This window comes from Hemicordylus capensis, chromosome 1 (genome assembly GCF_027244095.1).
Source record: "Hemicordylus capensis ecotype Gifberg chromosome 1, rHemCap1.1.pri, whole genome shotgun sequence".
Classification (NCBI taxonomy): domain Eukaryota; kingdom Metazoa; phylum Chordata; class Lepidosauria; order Squamata; family Cordylidae; genus Hemicordylus; species Hemicordylus capensis.
Window position 1 is genome coordinate 243,143,535 of NC_069657.1, and position 25,773 is coordinate 243,169,307.

At 44.2% G+C, this 25,773-nt stretch overlaps 1 protein-coding gene across 4 annotated transcripts in view; it reads left to right on the forward strand.

The window, feature by feature from the left end:
* COL4A1 (collagen type IV alpha 1 chain) overlaps positions 1 to 25,773 on the forward strand; it is a 214,336-nt gene that overhangs the window by 155,773 nt on the left and 32,790 nt on the right. For all 4 annotated transcript variants that reach the window (XR_008313135.1, XR_008313136.1, XM_053283868.1 and 1 more), the window contains 9 exons: positions 1,455 to 1,607; positions 8,054 to 8,152; positions 9,290 to 9,379; positions 9,520 to 9,659; positions 14,520 to 14,646; positions 14,737 to 14,817; positions 16,889 to 16,987; positions 18,281 to 18,331; positions 20,611 to 20,796. Coding sequence is in view for 2 of the 4 variants with exons in the window: in XM_053283868.1 (XP_053139843.1) it covers positions 1,455 to 1,607; positions 8,054 to 8,152; positions 9,290 to 9,379; positions 9,520 to 9,659; positions 14,520 to 14,646; positions 14,737 to 14,817; positions 16,889 to 16,987; positions 18,281 to 18,331; positions 20,611 to 20,796 (1,026 nt within the window). In the remaining 2 variants the exon portion in view is untranslated. The remainder of the gene's footprint in view (positions 1 to 1,454; positions 1,608 to 8,053; positions 8,153 to 9,289; positions 9,380 to 9,519; positions 9,660 to 14,519; positions 14,647 to 14,736; positions 14,818 to 16,888; positions 16,988 to 18,280; positions 18,332 to 20,610; positions 20,797 to 25,773) is intronic.

Here is a 25,773-nt window from a genome sequence, read left to right on the forward strand (position 1 = left end):
TTCTCTTTCTCTTAAGTTCTCTATCCATTCTGATTTTTCTCCTCCCTGTCCCACCCCCAAACTAGAAATAGTTTGGAAGACACTCATAGGTTGGGGACCTTAAGTGGTGCAGCGGGGAAATGCTTGACTAACAAGCAGAAGGTTGCTGGTTCAAATTCCCGCTGGTATGTTTCCCAGACTATGGGAAACACCTATAACGGGCAGCAGTAATATAGGAAGATGCTGAAAGGCATCATCTCATACTGCATGAGAAGAGGCAATGGTAAACCCCTCCTGTATTCTATCAAAGAAAAACCACAGGACTCTGTGGGCACCAGGAATCGACACCGACTCGATGGCACACTTTACCTTTAATAGGTTGGGGATGGGGGGGGGGCTTCCAAGGCTTCTGGGTAATGATGTTTAACTTGCAGTGGGGGTAGGGGGGCTCCAGAGGTCTTTAGGTCCAGGCTTTAAAATTACCTAGGTGCACCACTGGCCTTGATAGCCTATAGCACTTAGAAGACCAACACACACACATACACACAACCACCACCCTCTTGCCCTTGGGGGAGATTCAATGGCAGGAGCCTCTGGGATATGCATTAGCAGATCGATAAATGGATCGAACAAGGCTGCATCATCAACCAGAAACAAATTTGGAACTTCACCATTAGTTCGGCAGTGTTTTCCCTGAGATCATAGTTCTGGCAGTGAACTATATAACTATATAAATATAGTTATAAATATAACCATATAAATATTCACCGTATTCATATTGGGGATGTGAGTGTGAGTGCAGTATATATTGTGAAGTGTGTGCATGTGTGTGTATATATAGCAGCGAGGGGCCCAATATAAAATCTCGTCCCTGGGCCCACTCCAACCTTGGTACATCTCTATTCTTGCTATTGTCTGGGTACTTCCTCAGGTGCGATTGTGCTTTTTGACTGCAATCCTGTGCAGCCAAATTTATTTCTTGAAAGTAAATGGCATTAAAGTCTGTGGGGTTTACTTCTGAGCAAGTGTGCTTAAGAGTACACTGCATGCATTCCTTTAACTTTCCCCCCCTTTTTTAAAAGGAATTAACTAATTTTCCTTTTTTTAAGGAAAAATTCCTCTTGAACTAACAATTAACTACTGAAGTGTTTTTGAAAACCTAAAGAAATAAAAGGGAAGGCAAAAAAAAGAAAGTTAGATCAACATCAGTAAACAAGTGAATTATATCCCCAGTGAAAATACATGTAATCTAGAACAATTTAAGATTATACAATTCACTTAATATACATGTCACTAACCATATGTTCACATAAAGCCAACTTCAGTGAAGTTGAATGTGCTATTTTGAATGTGCTTGGTGACTTATAACAGTCTCTTTAGAGGGTTCTGGAAATTGTCCCTCTCTGGAAAAAAGTGGCTCTGACTCACAAAATCCTGTTGGGCTTCTGGTTTTCAGTTCGGCTTGTTTGTTACAGGTGACTCAGGTTTTCCTGGCGTGGCAGGAATCAGAGGTGATCCTGGTTTCAAAGGTGAAAAAGGTGAAGCTGGTCTACCAGGAAAGCCAGGATCAATGGACCGTGTGGATATGGAAAGGATGAAAGGTCAAAAGGGAGAGCAAGGAAATAAAGGTCTGTAAAGCTAAATAACACCTGCTGCTATGCACTATATGCACATGTCTTCAGTTCAGGCCCTTCTCCCTGAACCCATTGACTAATGAGAGAAGGCCCCCTCACATATACTCAAAAATGTTCATGTCTGGGGCTCAGCATTCATAGTGGAAATGGTGTGTAATGGAAACGTAATGTCCAGTAACACAAAGAAGAATTGCTGAACATAACCAGGATGGAGATACTGAGACAGTCTGAAGAATTGGATCTTCAAAAAGTGGACTTCCACAGGCAGTTCCTAGGGAATCTGCAAGAGTATCAAGACGAATGGCAAGGAAAAGGGTTGAAACTACAGTACCGTTGCCTGTACATGATGCAGTCAAAGTATAGTTAAAGTATTGGTTCTCGGTTGATGCTGTCAAGGCATCTCATGATGGGTTATCCTCGTCACGTGCTCCTGGGCAGGACTATGTAAATTAGTTAGAAAAAAACAGTCCTATATAGCTCTGATGGGGATAACCCCACCCCAGTCCTGTTGCTCCTGGCAGGCTGCTCCTTCTCTCTCTCCAGTTCAGGCCTGTATTCCTCTGTTGTTGTTATATTCCTTCCTTTGTCCGTTGTTCAGTCTTTCCCAGTCTGTTTTCTGGTGTGTGTGTGTGTGTGTGTGTGTATATATATATATATATATAAAGATTTCCTTTCCGTTTGTATCGGTCCTCGTGTGTTCAGCCTTCTCAACCCCCCCTCCTTCCCCGGAGGGCGTTTATGGAGCATTCCTCTGCCTCCGCCTCCCTCGCAAGCGGAGCTTCGCAAACAAGCGGAGCTGCACGCCTCCTCAGCCAAGATGGCGGCCTCTTCTTCCGACCTCCGCACACCTCTAGAGGGCGCTGAAACAGAAAGGGCGGGAATGGCGGCCATTTACTGCTTCCACCTCTACTCCTGCAAGCGTGGTGAGATCAACCCTATCGGAGGGGCGGGAGGGTTCTCCCCTATCTGACATAGTGGGTACTCAGCCCATTCCCCCTCAGGTTCCCCAGGAATGGCAGACCTGGTTCAAAACTGCCATTTCTGAATCACTGTCTCAATTTAAAAAATCTAAAAAGAGAAAGCGCTCTAAGCGGCGCAGGCAAACCTCCTCCTCCTCCTCCTCTGAGGAATCATCAACTGTCTCCTCCCCCTCCCTCCCCCCAAGAAAAGCTAAGTCCAAAAAGAAACACCTTAAAAGGACCAAGAGGCCCAAGAAAGCCCCTAGGACCACCATATCGGTGCACTCCTCAGAAATCTCTGGTGAGGAGTTGGCTGATCCCACGGTCACTGTCATCCGCCCACTGAGAAACTCGGGGGTCCCCACCACGGCCCCTCCCCTGGAGGAGGAGGCACAGGACAACCCCGGGGAAAATGGAGAGGGAGAAGGGGACCAGGAAGAAAATCCCGATCCCGATAGAGAGGAGGGAGACTGGTCAGGGGCGGAGGACCTGGAGCAATCTCAGGTTTCTCAACGCTTGTTCACACCGGAAGACTTTAACCCCCTTATGACCAAGGTCTTAACCACTATTGGTCTTCAGGCGAAACCTCCCATAGACGCGAGCCAGAACCCCAAGGGTGACCTGGTTTTCCCTAAGCCTCAGCCACGTGAATTACCCCTGCCTATGCCAGCTTATTTTTTAGAGGCTATCAAGGCGGAGTGGGCTGCACCAAGTGTTCCTAAGAAACTAACTTCGTCAGCCACCAGATTCTACACCTTCCAACAAGAGCCTTCCTCACTACTGCAAACACCAACCACTGACGCTCCCATCTCCCAGCTGAGCAGCGGTTCTCTGGTCCCGCGAGACGGGGAAGGATTTTTAAAGGACGCCTCCGACAAAAAGGCAGAATTCGCCTTCCGGCGGGTCCATGACAATTCCTCCCTGGCCACCCGTTCTTCTGCTGTGGTTTCAATGACGGCCAGAGCCAGCCTATTATGGATCAATGACCTCCTCGACCGGACTCCTCCAGAAGCCGTCCGTCTCAGGCAACAACTGCTGAAACTTCAGCGCGCACAAGCCCTTATCGCAGACACGTCCCTTGATTCCATCCGCTATTCATCAAGGGCCTCTGCAGCATCAGTAGTTGGCAGGCAGCACCTTTGGCTAAAAGCCTGGCAAGCGGACTGCGCCTCCAAAAATAACCTGTGCGCCCTACCTTACGAGGGGTCCAAGCTCTTCGGCGATTCAGCATTGCAAAATGTCCTAGTCGAGTCTAAGGATAAAAAGAAGACAATGCCGTCAGCACCACGAAAACCTGACAGGACCTCCTTCAAAAGAGGATACCAGCCTTTTCGTTCCTTTTGCCCCTCCTTCAGGGGTAGAGACCAAGATTTCCGGGGCTCAAGAGCCTCCTGGCCCCGCCAACGCTTCACCAGCAGGAACTCTTCCTTCCGCAACAACAACACTCAAGGAAAGCATCAGGGAAAATCTCAACTCTGACAAAGATCCCCCCTGCCTGGGAGGTCGTTTGTCCAGCTTCCTCCCCGCCTGGCTCCACGACATCAAGGATGCCTGGGCCTTGGACTTGATTCGCTCGGGATACAGGATAGAGCTGATCTCCTCCCCCCCCCCCAAGATTCCTACCAATTCCACGATCTCGCTGTGCTACCAGGCATTCCGAAATGTCTCTGGCCATTCGACACCTGCTGCTCATCGGAGCAATAGAACTGGTACCAAAGGGCCAGGAGGGGAGAGGAGTTTACTCGATCCTGTTTACTGTCCCCAAAAAAGACGGCTCCCGCAGAGCCGTTCTCGACCTGAAGCACCTCAACGCATATGTAAGAACCCGCAAGTTCCGGATGGAATCCCTTCGCTCCATTTTAGAATCTCTACAAAAAGGAGACCTTCTCGCCTCAATAGACTTGAAGGAGGCTTATTTACACGTCCCCATTCATCGCGACAGCCAACATCTCCTTCGCTTCAAATATTCAGGAGTGGATTATCAGTACAAGGCCCTCCCCTTCGGCCTTGCCTCCGCTCCCAGGACATTCACCAAAATCCTCGCCCCTGTCCTTGCGCTACGCCGCCTCCAGGGGGTGCATATTTTTGGGTACCTCGACAATCTGCTTCTGAAGTCGGAATCTCCCAGCGAAGCAGTGAGAGACCTAAAAAAGACGCTGGAAGCCCTAGATCAACACGGCTTTCTAATAAACGCAGCCAAGAGCCACCTATCCCCCTCGCAACAGATCCGTCACCTCGGGGTGATCATCAACACACTGGAGGGCAAAATCTTCCTCCCAGAGGACAGAGTCTGCGTCATCAGGTCAGAGACGAATCGGATCATCTCGAGCCACAGGTCACCGCTCTTATCCCTAGCTCGCCTCCTAGGACTCATGGTCTCCACCCTCGAAGCAGTGCCGTGGGCAAGGCTGCACCTGCGGGATCTTCAGTGGTTCCTCCTGCGTTACCAAGCCTACATCTCCAGGAGGCGCAACATCGCCGTTTCCCTGCCTCCACAGGTCCAGAAATCTCTCCTGTGGTGGACCCGCACTCAGAACCTCTCGGTAGGCAAGGACTTCTTGGAACAACCAAAGCTGATAGTCACTACCGACGCCAGCAACAGGGGCTGGGGAGCCCACTGCCTCCAGCACTCCGCGCAAGGAAAATGGGACAAACACGAGCAATCCCATTCTATAAACTGGCTCGAACTGAGGGCCATCTGCCTAGCCCTGATTCGCTTTCAGCCGCTGGTCCGGGGTCAGGATGTACTGGTGAAAACGGACAACACCACGGCCAAGGCACATGTGAACCGTCAAGGGGGAACGTGCTCACTCTCCCTCTTTCGGGAGTCCGTCCTCCTCCTATCCTGGGCGGAGATCCATCTCAACTCCCTGGCAGCACATCATGTCAAAGGCGACCTGAATTTGATTGCGGACTGGCTGAGCAGGGAGGACCTGCTTCCAGGGGAATGGTCGCTGAACAGCTCAACGTTCGATCAGTTGGTATCCAGGTGGGGAGTCCCCCAAGCAGACCTGTTTGCCACCCCCCTCAACACGAAGGTGGAGACCTTCATCACCAGGTTTCCCTGCCGCTCAGCCTGGGGAACAGACGCTCTCTCCTGCAGGTGGCCCCAAGGACTCCTCTATGCCTTCCCGCCAATCCCTCTCCTGGCCAGAGTGCTTCGACGGATAAGATCTTTGAAAGCGGAAGTTATCATGGTGGCTCCCTTCTGGCCCAGGCGCCCATGGTTCACAGGTCTGATCTCCATGGCAATCGATGGACCTTGGCACCTCGACCCGAGCCCAGACCTTCTCCGTCAGGGTCCGGTTCATCACCCCAATCCAGGCTGGTTTCAGCTAGCCACCTGGAGACTGAGCGGAGCCGGCTGCGAGTGCAGGGATTACCTCAGAAGGTAACTGAGACTATTCTGGCCTCTACAAAAGACTCTACCAACCGCATCTACCAATACACGTGGAGAATGTTCCTACGTTGGCTCAGGAGGAACAAGATTCCCAGCCACAAGGCCTCTCTGCATCACCTGCTACACTTCCTCCAGGACGGCCTTGACAAGGGCCTAAAGCCCAACACTCTCAAGCGACAGGCGGCATCCTTACTACCAATGTTGCGAGGTTCCGCCTCATCAAGTGTCAAGGATCGCGCCCTATTGAAAAGATTCCTGAGAGGAGCCACCCTCCTGTCACCGCCCGTCGTTCATCACTTTCCATCATGGAATTTGAACCTAGTTCTTAGGGCGTTGCAGGAACCTCCCTTTGAACCTATCTGCACTATCCCACTGAGACTTCTTTCCCAAAAGTTGGCTTTCCTGGTGGCGCTCACCTCAGCCAGAAGAATTTCTGAACTACGAGCCCTGTCTATCCACAAGGCACGTTGCGTTTTCTCGGAGGACTCAGTCAGGTTAATTCCAGACCCATTTATCCTCCCCAAGGTTGTCTCCCATTTTCATGCCTCCCAGGACGTCTTCCTGCCTTCCTTCTGCCCTCACCCGGAACACCCGCAGGAAAAACTATGGCACAAGCTTGACGTCCGCCGTTGTTTGAAGCGGTACATCAAGAGGACAGCTGGCTTCCACAAAACCGACACTATGTTTGTCTCGTTCCTGCCCTCTTCCATGGGAGAAGCCGTACCATCTCGGACTATCGCCAGGTGGATCAGGGCGTGTATTACTTTAGCGTACAAAACCCGAAAGGTCCCTCCACCTCCAAATATATGGGCACATTCGACCAGGTCGGCCGCTGCCTCTGCCGCCTTTGCTTCCAATGCATCGGTCCTAGAGATCTGCAAGGCGGCAGTATGGAAAAATCCATCCACATTCATAAAACACTATAAGATTGATCTGCACGCTGCTGCTCAAGTGGCGTTTGGGAGGAGGGCACTTCAGGGAGTTCTTCCCCAGGACTAGAGCAGCGTTTGTTTTTTCCCTCCCTCGGATCTTAGACGTACTGCTTTGGTATGTCCCATCATGAGATGCCTTGACAGCATCAACCGAGAACGAAGCATTGGTTACTCACCGTGAGGGCTTCTTCTGGTTGCTGCTGTCAAGGCATCTCAGCCCTCCCTAGGGTTACGCTGCTCTCCTTTGGGGGAAGAATTGGTCAGTAGTTTTAGAGACAGTTCCTACTGTTTTCCCCCTCTGGTTCTCATCTACCTTTGTTCATACTTAGTGCTTTTATATGTTGTTATTTACTCCTTACTACGATTATCCTTCCGATTTACTCGGCCTAGAAGAACTGGGGTAGGGTTATCCCCGTCAGAGCTATATAGGACTGTTTTTTTCTAACTAATTTACATAGTCCTGCCCAGGAGCACGTGAGGAGGATAACCCATCATGAGATGCCTTGACAGCAGCAACCAGAAGAAGCCCTCACGGTGAGTAACCAATGCTTCGTTTTTTTTAAAAATACAGGTAGCCGCCTAGCCAACCTCTATTCAAACACTGGATAGTATTACAGAGTCTTGTCTCAACACCAATTTAATGAAGGGGATCGATCTGTGGTCCAGAGAATTTCTACATATTCACAGGTCTTGGCAATGTATTGAAAACAAGCTCTTTCTAGAGTTAAGCCATGGACCATCCACCACCACCCTACCATGTGCAATCTTATGAATAAAGCCAGTGCAAAACAGCCAGAGTCTCTCCTCCAAAAAGGCATCTCTGAAAATAAAAACTAGTGACCATAATGTCAAACAGTCCAACTAATGCCACTAGGCAAGACCATCCATACATCAGCACTCCCACAGATCAACCCAAACAACAGATAAAAGTGATATTTTATATTGTACTATTATATTGTACTATATTGTATTGTTTTATGTTGTTATAGGATTAAACTGGTGCCCTCATTTATTCTCATGGAATAGTAGGCTCAAGTTCACATCGGCAGATTAGTTGAAGAATTCTAGGTGTGATTTTCTCACCTGTATGTAAGGCATAACCTCAGATGTAATGGAAGAGCATACATATATATAAATTATGTTTTCCAGGGCAAGGAGGCATAATAGGAGAGAAGGGATTTCAAGGAGAACGTGGCACACCAGGAATGCCAGGGAAGGATGGAGATCCTGGTTTACCTGGTCAAGCAGGTATGAAACCTTGGTTTTCTTTTCAGCACTAGTGCTTGTGAATATAGGTGTACAAAAATTGAAAATATTTACACTATGGGGGAGAAACCCCACAATTTGGGTCCTCCCCCTGACAAAAATACCAGAAAATTGGTGGGGGGGGGAATAGAAATCTATACAACATTTGTTATCTAATCAAATCTAAACTTAATTTATTACTGTAAGAACATAGGATGTGTTGTTTATTACAGGCAGGCCAATTCTGTGGTTCAGTCTAATCTGGCCACTGCTAAACTGGACTTTACACTGGCATAAATAATTAGTATATTAGTGAATTGCTCCTCTCCCATAGCCTTCACACAGCATTAACAGCATAAGCACTTCAGTAGTCCGAATGTTGGCCAGTGAGTTCCTTGACAGGGCGGGGGGGGGGCAGCAAAATCAACACCTGATAGGAATGGGCTGCCATCAGAATTCATTCATTCATTCATTCTATTGTTTACACAGAGAAATTATAAATAAACAAGATGGATAATAAACAATTTAATTTATTTAATTTTTAAAATTCAGGAAATATTGTGCCCCTGCTAGTGCTTCTGGTTAACAGAATATTGGGAATAATCCTGACATATGAAGATATGTGTGAATAATTGTCTTTCCCAAGCCAAATAAGGACCCCCACAAAGATAGTCTGTTTCACTGCTAAATCAGGATGCAAAGTTCATTGTTTCCCTTGTTTTGTTGTTGCATTGTTATGGGTAATTTATATACTGCTTTAAAAAAGGAGTGTTCTCAAAGCATTTACATAGTATGCGAAAGCATTTACATGTGTAAGAAAAAAGTATTTTTTACGCCCTGAAGGGTTAAGGTCAATCTTTATTTTATAATATAATGTCCACAAATAAAATGCTTAGAAGTGAAGTTCATAAAATGCTAAGAACATGAAAACTTTCCTTCTGCACACTTGTCTTTTGCTTAATTGTGAAATCAGCTTTGATATGCCATTGTTTTGTTTTTCTTTTAAGGATTTCTTTTTGTTGTCACCATATTTTGGAAAATCTGTAAAACAAAATAAAGAAACCTATAAAAGCTTTATAGGTTTATTACAGTGCATCTTAATGAGTCAAGTGGATGAAAAATATTTCTCTTTCCATTTAGGTCCAAAAGGGGACCTGGGTCCTCAAGGATACCCAGGAGAACCAGGGCTGCCTGGACAAAAGGGTTCAATAGGAGAAATGGGCCTGCCAGGTAACACTCACTTTTGGTGTGTTAGAATTTTGCATTTTCCAGGATCTAAAATATCCAGATGAATTTCATTTTTGTCAAATTTTATTTTTAAGGAAGAAAAATATAATTTTATATAATATAATTTGCATTTTTAATTTCAGGACAGGCAGGAGTGAAAGGAGTGCAAGGTCTTCCAGGTGATCCTGGTGTACCAGGGTTTCCTGGAGCAAGAGGTGTGAAAGGAGAGAAAGGAGAGCCTGGAATTGCAGGAATTGGCCTTCCTGGGGAGCGTGGTGAGAAGGTAATCCAAATCTGACATGAACTATGTTAAATATCGTAACTGGTGTACAGGTTGTGTTGCCAACAGGTTATGTTGCCAAATGTCTTTCTTCTTTGTGGTCTCTGAGCATCACACCGATGGGATTTGCACCTGTGCAGAGGCCCACTTTGGAACCTTCCAGATTGAGAGAGAGAGCTGATTGGGCGGTATCCACACCCCCTTTGTATTGAACTTATTGTGTGTCCTGATCACCTCAGTTTTTCGCCAACCACTGCAAAGTTCAGATTGTTTGGGGCCTTCCTTTCATTGTCCATCGCAAAGAGAGAGAGAAAGGGAGGAACATATTTATTAATTTGATCAATTTCCATCTTTTTATTCTAGCTTGCTTTCCTCTCATTTTCTTCCTGCTTTCAATTAGTGGGTTTATTTTTGTTGCCCCCCGCCTCCTGTCTCCTCAGCCCCTAGTCTGTGGCTAGTAAGTTATCTTTCAAATGGTGTATTATCTTCTGTGGCAAATTGCCAACCCCAGACAGACATTCCAAATGCTTATTCTGCCTAGGGGGAAGGCTTACGATCATGTTCCATTTGTCAAGGTTTTACACACCAAGCCTGCCAGAATTGAGCCATGTATTTGCGCTCCTCACTGTGAGAATAAGCACTCCTCACCCAACCTTCATCGCCCCGCAGGGGCTGCCATTATAACTCCCCTAATAATGGCTACAGATCAGGCACCCAAATCATCAGTGCCTGCAACTTCTGTCTCTTCTGAAGTTGTCCACGAGTCACCTCATATGGGCTCCACTTGAGTTTCCACAACTGCTCTGAATCAGGCAGCTTTACCAGCTCAACCCATCCAGCAAAGCTGGCATCAGTATTGAACACTACTTTAAACATGACTGCTACTTCCTCAAAACCATCTACTGAGTCTCAGAAAGGGAACTCGCTGGGGTCAAAGCCTAAACTGAAGATCAAGCTCCCTTTAAAAAAAAGAAGAAAACTCCTTTAACAATGACCAAAATGGAGCTCAGGAGGAGGAGGTTGCTCCTAAGGCTGTAGACACTCTGAAACTGCCTATTCCACCACTGAAAGAGCCTGCGGCATCCTATGACTTTGGATCCAAGGGAGCTTTTATTTAGTCCTCGATTTGGACTTAGATCGATATACAGGAGAGGACAATTTTCAGAATAATGATGATATGGAAGATTAGGAACTTCAACCTTTGCCTTCTTGGGATTGAGAAGAAACCAGCGAGATTGTGGAGATCAAGATGTCTACTCTCAGCCTTTTTGTGGCAATCATAATACTCTCTAGATCCCTATAAACATCACCATCATCACAGGGAATTCTGTCCCCATTATTACTCTAGACACTCATACCAAAGGATCCTACGCTAGGCATGGAGACTTACTCGATTGGGAACAGGTCTCCTATTATCATCATTCACCACATAGATATTATCCATCAACCACGTTGCCATGTGCCTCCAGGATCTTCCAGATCCTGAAGCTGGTCTCATCAGTACCAAGGAAGAAGGCTGTCCTACTGTCAAGTGGACCAGCACTATCCCTACTACATAGGGAAGTCAGTGACCTCACATACTACTCTGTTCAGTCAGCTGCGGAGACACATCCATCTGCTCCAAGAAAGATGGATATACCTAGGGCAGCTGTGGTTTCTGAACCTCCTGTTAAATCATCAATATGTCTATCCAGCTCCCTAGAGCTGTCCTATAATGTGGGCCGCTCTACTTTAGATCCTCCTTCAAGGACTACTGATACTGGTCGCAATGTTGCCTCAACTCCTGAGTATGTCTCTGATGATGCACAATCGCTACCACCAGAAACCCCATCGAATCCCACGCTAGATTCCTCACCAGATATTGTGGAACCTGACATTAAACCTGACTCTCCATGGAGGAATTGTTCATTTGTTCCAAGCATTTGTTCTGAGCATGAGAGGAGAGCTGGTCTTGTGGTTGCAAGCCTGATTTGTCCCCTTTGCTAAGCAGGGTCTGCCCTGGTTGCATATGAATGGGAGATTACTGGTGTGCACACTGTAAGAATCACCCCTTAGGGGATGGAGCTGCTGTGGGAACAGAATCTGCATGCATGCTCTAGGAAGAGCAGAAGGTTCCAAGTTCCCTCCCTGGCATCTCCAAAATAGGGCTGAGAGAAACTCCTGCCTGCAACCTCGGAGAAGCTGCTGCCAGTCTGGGTAGACAATACACAGCTGGATATAATGGATGGATATGTTGTCCCTCCAGCCCCCCCCCCCCCCGCCCCCCCGGCCAGGTCATGGACTGTAATAAAGTATTCATTCATTCATACCATACACTGATTGTGCCTTCCTGTTTAAGCACCCAGTTCCCAACTCAGTGGTAGTAGGAATGTCTCAATCTCATTCCAGGCAAAAGCCCTTTTTCACACCCACTGATCAGGATGATAGGAAACTAGAATCTATTTGGAAAAGAACCTATTCCATGGCCAGACTACAGCTACATATTGCTAATTATCAGGCATATGCACACTTGCTTTGGGCGGGGGGATCACCTTCCTGGATCAATTCATGCTACCTGATCAGAGGGAAGCGGCTTTAGCCTTCCTTGGGGAAGGATAGAAAATTACAAAACAACTGCTTCACTGAGCATGCCACACTGCAGATTGTGCATTGTGAACCATTTCAGCTTTCATAGCCCTGCAAAGACACATTTGACTTCGGTCTTCATCTCTAACATTAGAGATAAAATCCAGAATTGAAGACCTGCCATTTGATAGAGAACACCTCTTTGGAGATAAAAGTGATGACACTTTAGAACATGGACAAGACCATCTGCAACTACCAAGTCATACCAACCACATTCAGAGTCTTACTATACCAACCAACACCAGTCCTTTCAGAAACAGCCTAATCCAACAAAAAGTAGGACAGTGACAACCAAATCCAACGCAAATCACTTGTACCAAAAAGGTTTGACTCCACATTGACCTCAGTAGCCAGCCATTATAGCAGATTGCTGGGTTCTCTCCATCATCAAGAAAGGTTATGCGACAGAATTCACCAATCTGCCACAGCACCTCCCATCCCACCTCTTTTACAAAATCTCCTTCACAAGAACGCAGTTCAGGAAGTACACAGAATCTCCATTTTGGCTTCTCTCAGGTACGACATGTCCTAGGCCTCATGGCATCCACTACTGCCGTTCTACAACATGCCCGACTATCCATGTGTGTTATTGCAGGACTGGTTCCTGGATGTTTTTTGTCCTTTAACAGATTGCCAATCCAAAAAGCTCACCATTCTGCCAACAGAGTTACCCCAACAGCAGATGCAGTACTTGCCAGAGACACCTCCTATACAGGCTGGGGAGCACACTACAACAATCATATCATCTCCAGACCATGGTCAAACCTTGACAAGGTTTGCCACATAAATTTTCTAGAACTCTTGGCTGTCTTCTTCAGGCACTTCAAAGCCTCCTAAATATATTAAGGCACAAATATGTAATAGTCCTGACAGGCAATACCATTGCATCTACATACATCAATCATCAGGGTGGCTCAAGGTCCAAAGCACTCCTTCACTTAGCCCTCAAGCTCTGGGACTGGTGTGTAAAAAAACCAATATTTTCCTAAGAGCTGTCCATATACTGGGAATGGAAAATACCTTAGTGGACTCCCTAAGCAGACAAACTGATCCTTCACATGGATGGCAATTGCACCCAGACACCGTAGCTATCCTCTTCCAACACTGGGGCACACCAACCATCGATGCATTTGCGGACACTCAAAACATTGTCAACACTTCTTCTGTCGGAGAGAACTGACCAACTAGGACACCATGTGAAACAAGATGCTGGACTAGATGGGTCTGATCCAGCAGGGTTGTTCATATGATCTTATGACTGGAGTGTGGGTCGGAAGAAGATGTGTTCCTGGTTAATTGGCCCATCTTTACGTGTTTTCGCCATTTCCCCTGATACCTTGAGTTCTTCAGAAGACACAAATCGAACATACTCACTGCATTCTGCATATCCACATACTGCATGGCAATAGTGGCCTTGCCAACCTTGGTTTGCAACCCTCATGCACCTAAAAAGTGGATCATATTTAGATCTCCCTCATCAACCAGACCACATAATCTCACCAGGTCAGAAACGGAGGTACTCAAATCTCTCCAGCCTTCGTCTTACAGTGTTGCACCTCACTCTTCATTACCTGAGTTAACACTACAGTATTTTACACTCTTATAAGCCTTCCACTCACTGTACTTACCTTGCAAAGTGGAAACATTTCACTGTATTTTAAAGAAACTAGGTCTAAACCCAAACCAAACTACAGTGGACAATGTGCTCACTTACCGGTTAGAGTTGAATAATAATAGTAAATAATAATAAAACATTAATAAACTCTATTTGTTAGCCACCCCATAACAAATTGTTCTGTGGGCTGCTAACATCTATTAAAAGAAACTTAGTAGCATACTAAAGACCCGAACATTCCAAGTTGGGCTTCGGCCACCCTAAAATCACTCTATAAATCTCGTATTAAACATTTTCCTGTAGGAGCAAGATACACAAGATATATGCAAAAAAAAAAAAAAACCAGTGCTTGGCCACCCTTTTCCCAAGAGGCACAAAATTTCATGCTTATGTCTCAGTTTGTTTATGTATAGTGGCTGAAGCTCAACTCAGAATGTTCGGGTCTTTAGTATGCTACTTAACACACTGTCCTTAGCATTTGTACTGATTTTCAAAACTTCTGGAATTTTTTCTGCTATTTACCCTAAAATGATTGGGATATGTCACAAATAAGTTGTTCTAAACTTATGGAATTCTGTGCTGTTGCAATTGGTTTGAATTTACTTAGTTCTTCTACATCACAGGGAGAATTGGGGAAAACAGGTAGTCCTGGCATAGCTGGAGAAAAAGGAGAAAAGGGTATTCATGGAATTCCAGGTTTCCCTGGTTCCCAAGGTGAGAAAGGACAACCAGGTCTTCCAGGTTCTCAAGGTAAGTGTTCAGAAGCCTCTTCTGTGTTTTAGAACTAAGTCTCCCAAGTGCTCTAGTGACCAAACTAAACCCATGTGCTTTTTTGAAAAGGTATTCCAGGCATCCCAGGAGAAAGGGGTGAAAAAGGATTTCCAGGCTTGAGTGGTTTTCCAGGCATAAAAGGACAAACAGGTAGGGAATCATTTTTTTAAAAAAATAGAAATGCTCCTTCACTCTTACAGAAAACATAATGAAAGTGTTTGCTTTTGTGATCTACACTTTATATATTGAGCTTTATAAATTAAACTATAGAATTTAATTGATATTTGTGGGTGGAGATGAGAGAAAAAGCAGTTTTACACAATGTAGTCTTCAACATATTCTCATGGATAAACAACTCATCCTGAAAAATGACTCTTTTTTTGTAGAGATGTTTCTCCGTAACTCACCAACCCAAAACAGCTACTTGCCAACAGTGGACTATTGAAGAGAGAGACAAACCTTATAAATTAAGCCCAACAAACCCCAGTGCCCATTCTGTCCTCAAATCTACTCATTATTATTACAATGTGGCAGAATAATGAAATTGAAATTAGAGCTTCTCCATCCCTGATGGCTTTTAGGAATCTTTTGAAGACACACCTGTTCAGCTAGGCTTTTAGTTGAATCTTTATTGGCATTGCTTTAAACTGAATTTTGTATATCTTTTAACGTTTATTTTAAATTTGTGTCTGTTTTATTTGTATGCATGCTGCCTTGAGAGTTTTGTAGTGGGCAATATAGAAATGTAATTAATTAATTAATTAATTAATTAATTAATTAATGCCAGGCTTACTATCTAGGGCATCACCTGTCAGCAATGTCCTAGTGCTGTTTGAAAAGGCCGAACAGGCTAGTCTCTGTCTGAATACAAATCAGAAATGTAAGTGGCAGCAGTGTTCAGAAGCCAACAAGGAAGCTTTTCAGTTTCCAAGGTCATTCTGTGGCTGACCATAAAACCATCATACATAAACAAAAAGAGTTCAAATTGAGACATAAGCATGACATTTTTGAGAATTCATTAGCAAATTTGATATGATTTTATGTGATTTTTACATCAATCAGCATCGGGAGTGGTTTTCTTACTACTCAGAGTTAACTACTTTGAGTAATAAGAAACCACTCCCTATGCTGAGGTTATTGAGGTTTTAATAAAGACAAACCCTACTCTCTGTGGATTTGACATCCGTGGTTCTGCATATACGCATTTGGGTAATTGACACCTGACCTTGGCATACATGTGGGGGGGGGGTTTAAATTCCACCTATCTGTGGTGGCCGGAAATGACCTCCAAGGCCACATGTTGAGGACAGGAGGTATTTTGTGGCTCATTTGAAAATAAATATTTGTAATCACAATTTTCCTCCAAAAATGGCAGACTTGGGAATTTGGGAGGGTATTGCTGGACATCTGGAGACCCACAGAGGAAGGTACAGCACTTTGTTTCTGTTATTTCTCAGTTTTTTAGCTTCTCCACACCCCAAGAACCTGAGTCCCATTGACACAATGACTCAGAATTCCATTGTCCGCTGTTGTAGCGGAGCATGGAACCCCCTCGGATAATGGGGTTCACGTGTACAATTGTATGGCTATGTAGATTGAACCCTAGTTGCCAGGAATTTGAGGGTGAGATATACCTGCTGTGAATGAATCCTCACTTCATCTGTATTCTTCACAGGATTGGACTACAAATACTATCATTACTTGACTTTTTAAAAATGTGACCTCACTGCATAAAACTGTTTTTATTTTCATCTGTGCCAGTTATGTGTGAGAAATGAAGGATATGTTCTTGACAAATTTCTAGTGTAGTGAAATGAAGTGAGCCTTTGCCACACTAAATGTGTTAATCCTGATGGTGCTAGAGGATTAATTGTTTTTGCTATCATAGTGACTAACATGGTTACTCCTCTGGAATGTATATTCTAGCTTCTGTTTAGATGCCAAGGTCTAAACCCATTATGTTACAGTTTATGGTAGCTGATTAATTTTTTAGTAACAGGGAATTTAAATAAATATACTTTAATGTGATGTAATACAAGGGCTTAGTTGAGGCATAACTGCAGTGGAGTATATGGATTTCTGCTATTGCAAGCTAGTGTTAGTGAAAGTAGATTCCTAAAATATAAATGCATATTAAGAAGTTCTTAAGTTTACACAAAGAGAAGGAACAATTCAAATGTTAAAGCCTAAAAAATTGTGGGGTGTTGTTGTTTTTTTGCAGGTGACCCTGGGCTCCAAGGTCTTCCAGGTGCACCTGGAGAAAAGGGTGAACCAGGTTATGATGGAATCCCAGGTTCACCTGGTCCAAAAGGGGACTCAGGTAAGCCAATTACTTTCTTGATCTTCTAGCATATAAGATGTTTTACTGCCTCATTGTACACGAACCAGTTGGGATCGCAACAGTTTCCCTAAGGTGTTCTCTCCATTAAATATTTATTCTCCTGTGACTTCCAGGATGCATTGCAAGGCACTGGGATAGTGCCTTCTGAAACAATAGGCAAGGTCCAGTGTCAAGTATCAACTTCTACAGGAGGAGGGCCTATCCTGTCCTCTCAGTAACAGTACAATGTGTGGGGGCAGGAGATAGCGATAATCATAGCTAATCCCCCCCACCGCGTTTCTTAGTTTAAAACATGTTTATCCCATCCTTCCAGATGAACTTCTCCCAGGGCAGCTAACAATAATATTTTTTATTATTATTATTATTATTATTATTATTATTATTATTATTATTTATTTTACATTTTATATCCCGCTCTTCCTCCAAGGAGCCCAGAGAGGTGCACTACATACTTAAGTTTCTCCTCACGACAACCCTGTGAAGTAGGTGAGGCTGAGAGAGACGTGACTGGCCCAGAGTCACCCAGCAAGTCTCATGGCTGAATGGGGATTTGAACTCGGGTCTCCCCGGTCCTAGTCCAGCACTCTAACCACTGTAATAGTTGGCACGTGTGTGCTTGCTAAGCAATCAGATGGACTATGCATTTAAAAGGAAGCAGGGAGATGTGTGAGCCAAGCTGTTGCTAAAGAGAAAAAAGGAGGGGTGAACAAATCTGTCACTAGGTTGACGAGAAAAGAGTGTGCATTCTGAGCCAGTGCCAGCAAGAAATACTTACAGCCCACTGTGGCTCTCTTTTCCCTATGATCTAGGCTTGTATCTCTGTATGCAAACACCTGCAAGGGAAGAGTGGTTTCAGCAAATGAGGAATAAACCAAAATTGTAGGTTTGAACGTAACATGGGACCACAGTAAAGAGACTTCAAACCATGGGTTCAGATTGTGGTTTGACTGCCTAAAATAAATTGTGGTTTGTTCACTGGTACAAGTTCAGACATACAACCACAGTTAGACTGAATATATTGGAGATTCCCAGGGAGCTGTATGTCACCCTGTTATGTTTGCAAGACCTGTGATCCTGAATAATTCAACAAAATTTAGCACCAAAGGCTTCATGAAAGAAGTGATTTTGAGGAGTGATTTGAAGAAAGAGAGAGGCAAAGCCATGCTGGCTTTGTTTATTTGTGATGTGCGAAACCATCATCAGGAGTGTAACAGAATAAAATAACAGTGATGGTTGATTAATACTCTTTTTCTCACTGCCTTCATCTTGCAGGTATTCCAGGCATTGGACGTCCTGGAACTTCAGGTGCTAAAGGAGAAAGAGGTAATATTAAAAAATGCTACCTGTAAAATGAATAGTGCCCAACAAAGAACCAATGGTGTGAAAAACTGATGAGTCGCTTTAAAATTGAGAATGGTTTCATAGAGCAGGCACAACTTGTCAGAATTATTAACAAACTTGGAGTTACTACTTGACAATAATGTTAGTAAGAAAGAGTTGTCTTGAGCAGCTGGAGCCTGTGTAGCCTCTGCAAGATCAGCATTGCAAAGATGAGTCTTGGCTGGATCCACCCTGCAAGCAAATCAAGTTGACTGCCAGTTGATCTCTCTGGGGTATTTATATGTGGAGCACCAGGAGTTAGTATTTGTTTGTTTTTACCTTTTACATTTGTCCTAAAAGCTTTATGTCTCTAGATAACTTGTATTACTACAGCCCAATATGTCTAGAGGTTATTTGCATTTTCCTGCTTTATCTGCTAAAGGGGGAATAGTTTCTTTATCACCCATGTACCTAAAAAGTGGGTGGATGATTGAACCTGAGACTTCTGGCTTCATCCTGCATCCCCTGACAATGTATCAGTCAGAATTTCAGCTGACTCTTGGCCAGCTTTCTCCTTTGTTGTTAAACAGGTTGTGTAATTAATATGTATGGTATCTGGTTGAATTCAGTACCAGGATTATAACAGTAAAACAGATGTGAAGGTCTCCCCAATGCCAAGACATAGGCAATTCAGTCTAGATTATAATCTACCACAGGGTTCCCAACCTGTGGCAGTCCAGAAGTTCCTGAACTACAACTCTCATCATGCCCAGCCATAATTTATTCAGCAACATCTGGAGTGTCACAGGTTGGGAACTTCTGGTCTACCACAAGAAAATAGCAGGTGGGAAGATGGTGCACCGTGCTGCAAGTAGGTTAACTATATCAAAATTAAATGATTTAAGCAACTTGTAAAATATTATGAAAGATGACAACCTAGAATAAACCAGAGGTGTCCAGGCTGTCTCAACTGATGTTGCCCACTACCTTGCCTTGATCTGGCAAAATGTAATGGTGGCAAGTGCACAGGTTTCAAGTCCTGCAGAAACTGGGTGGCACATCGACCAAATCATGCTGCTGCTTCTACTGATGACAACAGAAGGATGTATAGCTGAGTGCTTAGACATGTTCTAGAGGGCATTGTTGGTGCAACAGACTCAAACTAAGATGCACAATAGCTTGCAAGTGTGAGGATTGATGCTGAAACCCACATAATAATCACCATGACACTAACTAGATATATCTATGTACTTAAGATGTCATGCTCTATGTTTAGAAAAAAGTTTAAGGCTTTCTTGAGGTTAGTTTTTTATCTACTTTCAATAGTTATTTGCCCTTTTTCACAGACTTTTAACACACTATTTGAACTAATAAATGTATTCAAAACTTTAAAAGTACACCATTATTGTTACCCTGACATTATTAAATGGTTGCATTTTTGTTTTTTGTCATTCAATAAGTTCAGTGATGCTAAATTAGAAAGTACAGTCATGATAAAGTGAATGCCATTTTCCCTCTGCTCCTCTGCAGTTCAGACATCCTCAGTTTGACTACTTTAGTCCTGTAACCTGTCTTAATATACAACGTACATGCATGGCAGTCTTTGAGTTTTAGAAGTCTCTGCTGGGAAAGGGGGAAATGCTACTCAGTGTATTGTTGAGAGCTGATACCTAAATTGCCACCCCCAAAAATACACACATACATTCCCGAAACTCCAGTAATGTACCTGCTTGCAGGGGCATTTCTAAACTTCACATTACTCCAGGCAGCTCCAAGAGTTGGAGCCACCATTTTCCACTCTAAATAGGCAGCTTCTTCAGCTGAAGCTGTTACTAGGCACCACAAGCTCCTGAGTATATGCCATAATCATAGGCTAAATTGGGCTAATTAATCACATGTTTAATAATGCGTTTATTAATATGTTCCCCTTGACCTAGCACAGAAAAGTTTCACAAAAGATGAATGAAGAATTGCCTAATACATTCCAAACTAGCAAAGTCTATGAGGGAAGGAAAGACCCCCAAAAGTCAAACTTCTGGAGTCCCTTATCAAATCTTAATCTCCTATAAATTAGCAATTTCTTATCCTTTCTGCCTCAAAATTGGCATGGATCTTCCTCAAGCCCTCAAGACTGATTTGTTTTAATTCTAGTGTTCTTCTCAAACACTCCAATTTCCAAAATACCCCTGTACCTGTGAATGCTTTTCTTATTAATTAACCAAATTTTACTTAATTCTAGTTAAGTTTTATCTAAGCACAAAGAGTATTGTTTTAAATCTTAGGTGCAAAAGGAGATATGGGTTTTCCGGGATCCCCAGGAAGTCCAGGAATTCCTGGTATAAAAGGAGAACCAGGATTCGTTGGTCCACAAGGCCCCGTGGGTCAACCAGGCATTCCTGGAATACCAGGCAGACTCACAGAGGGACCTAAGGGTGACCGAGGACCCCCCGGGCAACCTGGGTTTCAAGGTAAGAAAATTTATAGATAACTTAACTTAAAATCCATAGTAAGCAAACATACCTAAACATACTAACTTGTTTACAAATCAGCTTAAGGACATTAGCAGCTTGGGCTTCAGTGACCAACTCTGATTTTGCTCAGAAAACGTACCTGTGGGCCAAGGAACTTGAAAAATCAGATTCTAACATCTCTAAGGCACTGGAAGATGGCTGTGACTGATGCTGTGTTGACTAATTCATTCCTGTACATAGTTCAGTTGATTGCAAGGGCTACAGCATCCAAGGTAGTGGCCAGATGCAATATCTGTCTATGCAGCTGGGAGGCTGATGCTGATTCATTGTCCAGATTAGTGAGCTCAGCCTTCTCTAGTACCAAGCTATTTGGTGAAATATTGGAGATAGAGTAGTTCACCAAACTACTCTACTGGTCTCTGCTGGAGACCAAAGACAAGAAGTAAGCACTGCTGACTTCCAAAACTGAGCATAAAAAGCAAAATCCTCTCTGGGCAATTTCTGACACTTCGCTATAGGGATATTTCCTCTCTCAGTGTTTCTAAGAAACAACTAAAAACACATCTTTTTAAAGAGGCTTTTTAATGTTTCACCTGTTCTGTATATCTGGTAGGTTTTTAGTTTTTATAATTCTCAGTTTTTAGCTTTAGGATTTTAATTGGGAATTTTAAAAGCTAATTTTGATTGTGGTTTTAGCTTGGATTTTTAACTTGTTTAATTTGGTTAATTTGATTAGTCTGATTTTATATTGTAACTATTTTATAAATGGGAGCTGCCTCAAGCAGTAATGTACTGGAGGGGCGGGGTATAAATGTTTTAAATAAATAAATTAAATATCAGCATACTCGAAATTGTCTCAGAACAAGATGGGGGAAATCCTCATCGGGGCAGCCTCTGCCAACTTTTCATCTTCTGCCTCTTCCTTCAAAAGCAAAAAGAAACTTTGCTCCTGATGCCAGAGGTCAACTGATGGCCTTAGGGGAGCATCTCCTTCACTTCACAAAGGAGTGGACTTGGATCACTTTTTTGCCAGGGTGAGGAAGATGGTCACAAAAAAGAGTTTGCCTTCAGGCTTTGGAACAAGTACATTGCCTGCCTCTCTAAAGGCCAAAAGCACCGGTGGGGGGGCGGGGTGAGCTTTATGCTGTGAGCCAGATTCCATAGCTGCTGGAAGCAGAGGTTATGGAACGGTGTCTAGTGGCCCAAAAGTGCTCCGGGTTTAGTCAATTTTTCTCTAAGTTCTGTGGGGAAATGGAGACATATGGATCATTCTAGAACTGAAGTGGCTCAACAGATGTCTACCAAAAATTGGTTCAAGGTGGAGATAGTGGCCACAGAGTGGAACAACTTCTTCTCATTGATAGTCTCTCTGAGGCCTACTTGCATGTACCAATCAGTGACTCACAGACAGTTTCTACACTTTTCTTATAGCCTCAAGCATTTCCTGAACAGAGCCTTACCATTCGGCCTCATGGCAAATCATGGGTATTTACAAAAGTGTTGGAGGCACTTATGGCTCATCTTCACCTCCAGGGAATATTTCTGTACCCCTACCTCAACAACATCCATATGCAATTGAAATCAAGAAAGCTAGGGATGTGAGATGCTCAACTTACTGTGGCTTGCCTGGAGCAGCTGGAATTTGTAATCAGTCTAGAAAAAAATCTCCCTGATTCCACCTCAGAGCATAGAACACTTCGGAGTGAGGCTGGACACCTGGCGATCTCACATGTTTCTCTCGAAGGAATGACAGAACAAGCTCCTTAATGCAGGTGCAGACATCCCAGACAGCAGATCATATTATGCTGGCATACCTCCTTGGTATGATAGCATCATGTGAAAACGTTGTGGAATGGTCACACTTTCATTTGTCTGCTGCTTCGACTCCAGCACAGATAAATTCTTCTGCTTTCTGCACAGAAAAGTTCCCTGGGCTGGTGATGGAGTTCAAGGGAGTCAGCCTGGAGACCCCAGAGAGTCACAGTTTGTGACAGTTTGTCTGACTGGAGGGTGCATTTCAAGGACCTAGTGGTGCAGGAACGTTGGTCCAGTACAGAAGCCAAGAAGAGTATTAATTGGCTTGGAGATTAAATGGCAGTGGCTAAGGGAGTCTGGATATTCTGCAGGAGTCATATTCACCCTTCTGGGTTCCAAGAAAAACCTAAAAATAAGATCTACGGTAATACTTGAAAGATGTTCTTAACATGGTCTCCTCAAAAGGGGAGGATTCATGGCAAACACAATGTAGCTTTGGTGTTGAAGTTCCTCCACTAGCACCAGCCTCTTGATGGCAAGTGACAGCTCTGAACAGCATTCTAGACTATAAGACTGAGTCAATTCTGTTGTCCCATAGACACATTAAGTGTTTTCTCAAGGGATTGGCTGTCTGTATCCTCATATAGTTCAGTTTTCCAGCTTGAAACTTTATTGGGTACTTACAGCCTTATCAGAGCCACCATTTGAACCCAAGGCCACAGTGCCTAATAGGAAACTTACACTTAAAACTCTTTTCCTGGTAGCCATTACTTCAGCTAGAAAAGTTGCTAAATTGGGGACTTTGTTGTGTAATTTGAAGCTGTGTGTCCCCGCCCCATGCAGACAGTGGTTCTGAGGCTTGAACCATAATTTATTCTGAAGACTAATTCACTGTTTTGTAAATTGCAATAAGTGGTTCTCCACTCTTTTTGTCCCAAATCTATACATCTACAGGGATGCAGGTAGCATAGGTTGGATGTGGGTAGGGCTCTCCATATTTATCTGAACAGAACACAAGATGTTCATAACTCTGATGCTTTTGTTACTTTCAGTGGTTCATAACTCTGATGCTTTTGTTACTTTCAGTGGTAGAATTCAGGGACAGACATTATCATCCAATAGTCTTTCCAGATGGTTGCAAGATGCAATTGTGCTGGTTTATCATGCTATTCAGAAGGAGCTTCCTCGGGGCATAATGGCTCATTCCTTGCATGGGGCAGCCACATCAGCGGCTTTTCATAGCTGTTCTCTGCTGGAGCAAACCTGGAGGGCAGTGACATAGGCCTCAGTTTATGCTACAAGATGGGTGTGTTTTTGTCGGCTGAAGTGACATTTGTCTGCTGGGTTCTACAGCATGTGGTTCACAACTAGGACTCATGGCCTGTAGTTGGCCCACCCATGGTATAGCTATACTATACTCTGAAGGATACTCCATGCTCTCCTACCTGCCTCAGAGAAAACAGGAATGTTTGTTCACTATATTTTCCTATTCTCGAGGGATGTAAGAGGGCATGATCCCACCCTATTGTTTGTCTTCGGGTCAAATCATCCTTCCGGATGATAGGCTACATGTGGGGGGGTAGATAGGAATTCCTGGGGATATGTTATTTCTGCTTTCATCTCCATAACCGTGACATTTGACTGGTTATGGTTTTTTTAAATGAAAAAAATCTGTTGGAATTGTTTTTTGCTTCTTGGTTGTCTTCCCTTTCTGTCTTGGGGATTCTGTTTTTTTTTCTTTTTCCCTTCCCCTAGCTCTGTTCTGGGGATTGTGGAGTAATTGAATAGCCCTGCCTCCTGGTCTGAGTGGCAGGGGGCACTGAAAGGATATTCAGTGCCCTTCTACCTTCCTCCAGAATAGGAATTTACGGTGAGTTCCTGTTTTCCCCAGACCAGCCCTGCCTCACAGCTGGGAAGCAGTGCAGGGTTTCAGCAAAGCTCCACAACAGCTTGCTGCTTAATGACTTTTAAAATATTGTTTTTCTTTTCTTTCCTCTTCTTCCTCCACCAACCAATTATCCATAAGTAGGAATGGCTTTCTTTTCTTTTACATAGAGTTGGGGGAGATAGCCATCTGCATAGGGCTACCATACATCCTCATTTCCCTTGGACATGTCCTCATTTCCATGAAAAAGGTGAATGTCCTTGAGGAAAGGCAATTTGTCCAGTATCTGCCTGACCCCACATGAGCTGTCTAGCAGACCTGGCCCCCTTTAATCCAATGGTCAGTTCTACTAGTTCCCAGAGGCCACAACTACCAGTCCAAGAGAGAAAGCCAGCAGTTAGATCTGTCTGGCCTTGTGCCAATAGGACTATCCCAGCATGAGAGGACAGGTCTACCTGCTGCATGCAGGAGGCCCTGGGTAGACCTGGCTTCTGTCACTCCAGCAGCCAGTTCTAATGGGCAGGTGGAATAGCAGGGCACCTCTCCACTCAAAATAATGGGAGGACCTGGCCACCCAATGTTCCAGAGGCCAGTCTACTGCCACCACTGGCCCACTCAAGTCAGTTGGTAGATCTGTTCTTCATTGCACCAGTAGCCAGGTCTACTGCTGCCACTGGAGACACCCCATTCATGTTATTTGGTATACTTGGTATATTTATTATTTTTTTAAGGTAGAGAGAAGGGTTTCCTCATTTTTCAAGTTGAAAATATAGTAGCCCTATGCTAATGGGTCTTTGCCCATAGGACTGGAAGGGGCACAGCCTCAGTCCAGTCCTTCCCCTCAACATGCTCACTGAGCAATCACTTCCACCACCATACACGCAGTGCCACCAAGCTTAGCCACATGGCTCTTATTTGGCTCCTCTCCTGCAGAGAGGAAGAAAGGATGTGGCTTACCAGAGTGTTATGGCACCAGCAGCTGCAGCAAAAAAAGTTTTGAGAAGTGTGGAGCTTCTCCTCCTCTTCCCTGTTCCACTCGATCACAGTTCTCCCGCACCCCCACCACACACACACACACACATACACACTAAGCATACAAGGAGGAAGAAGACTGGATCTCCAGGGCCTGCAGGCCACCTGTTGCAAACACACTTCCTTAGCCAAATATTTGAGTTGGTACAATTTGCTTCCCAAATTTGTTGTTATATCTCAGTGCCGTTGCTTCCAAATCCCATAGGACTAATGAAGGGAGATTGTGAAAGCCCATATTCATATGATGCAAATTTCTGAAGCATTATCTTTGCTCCAAAACATCCCTTTAGTTTTAGTGAGTG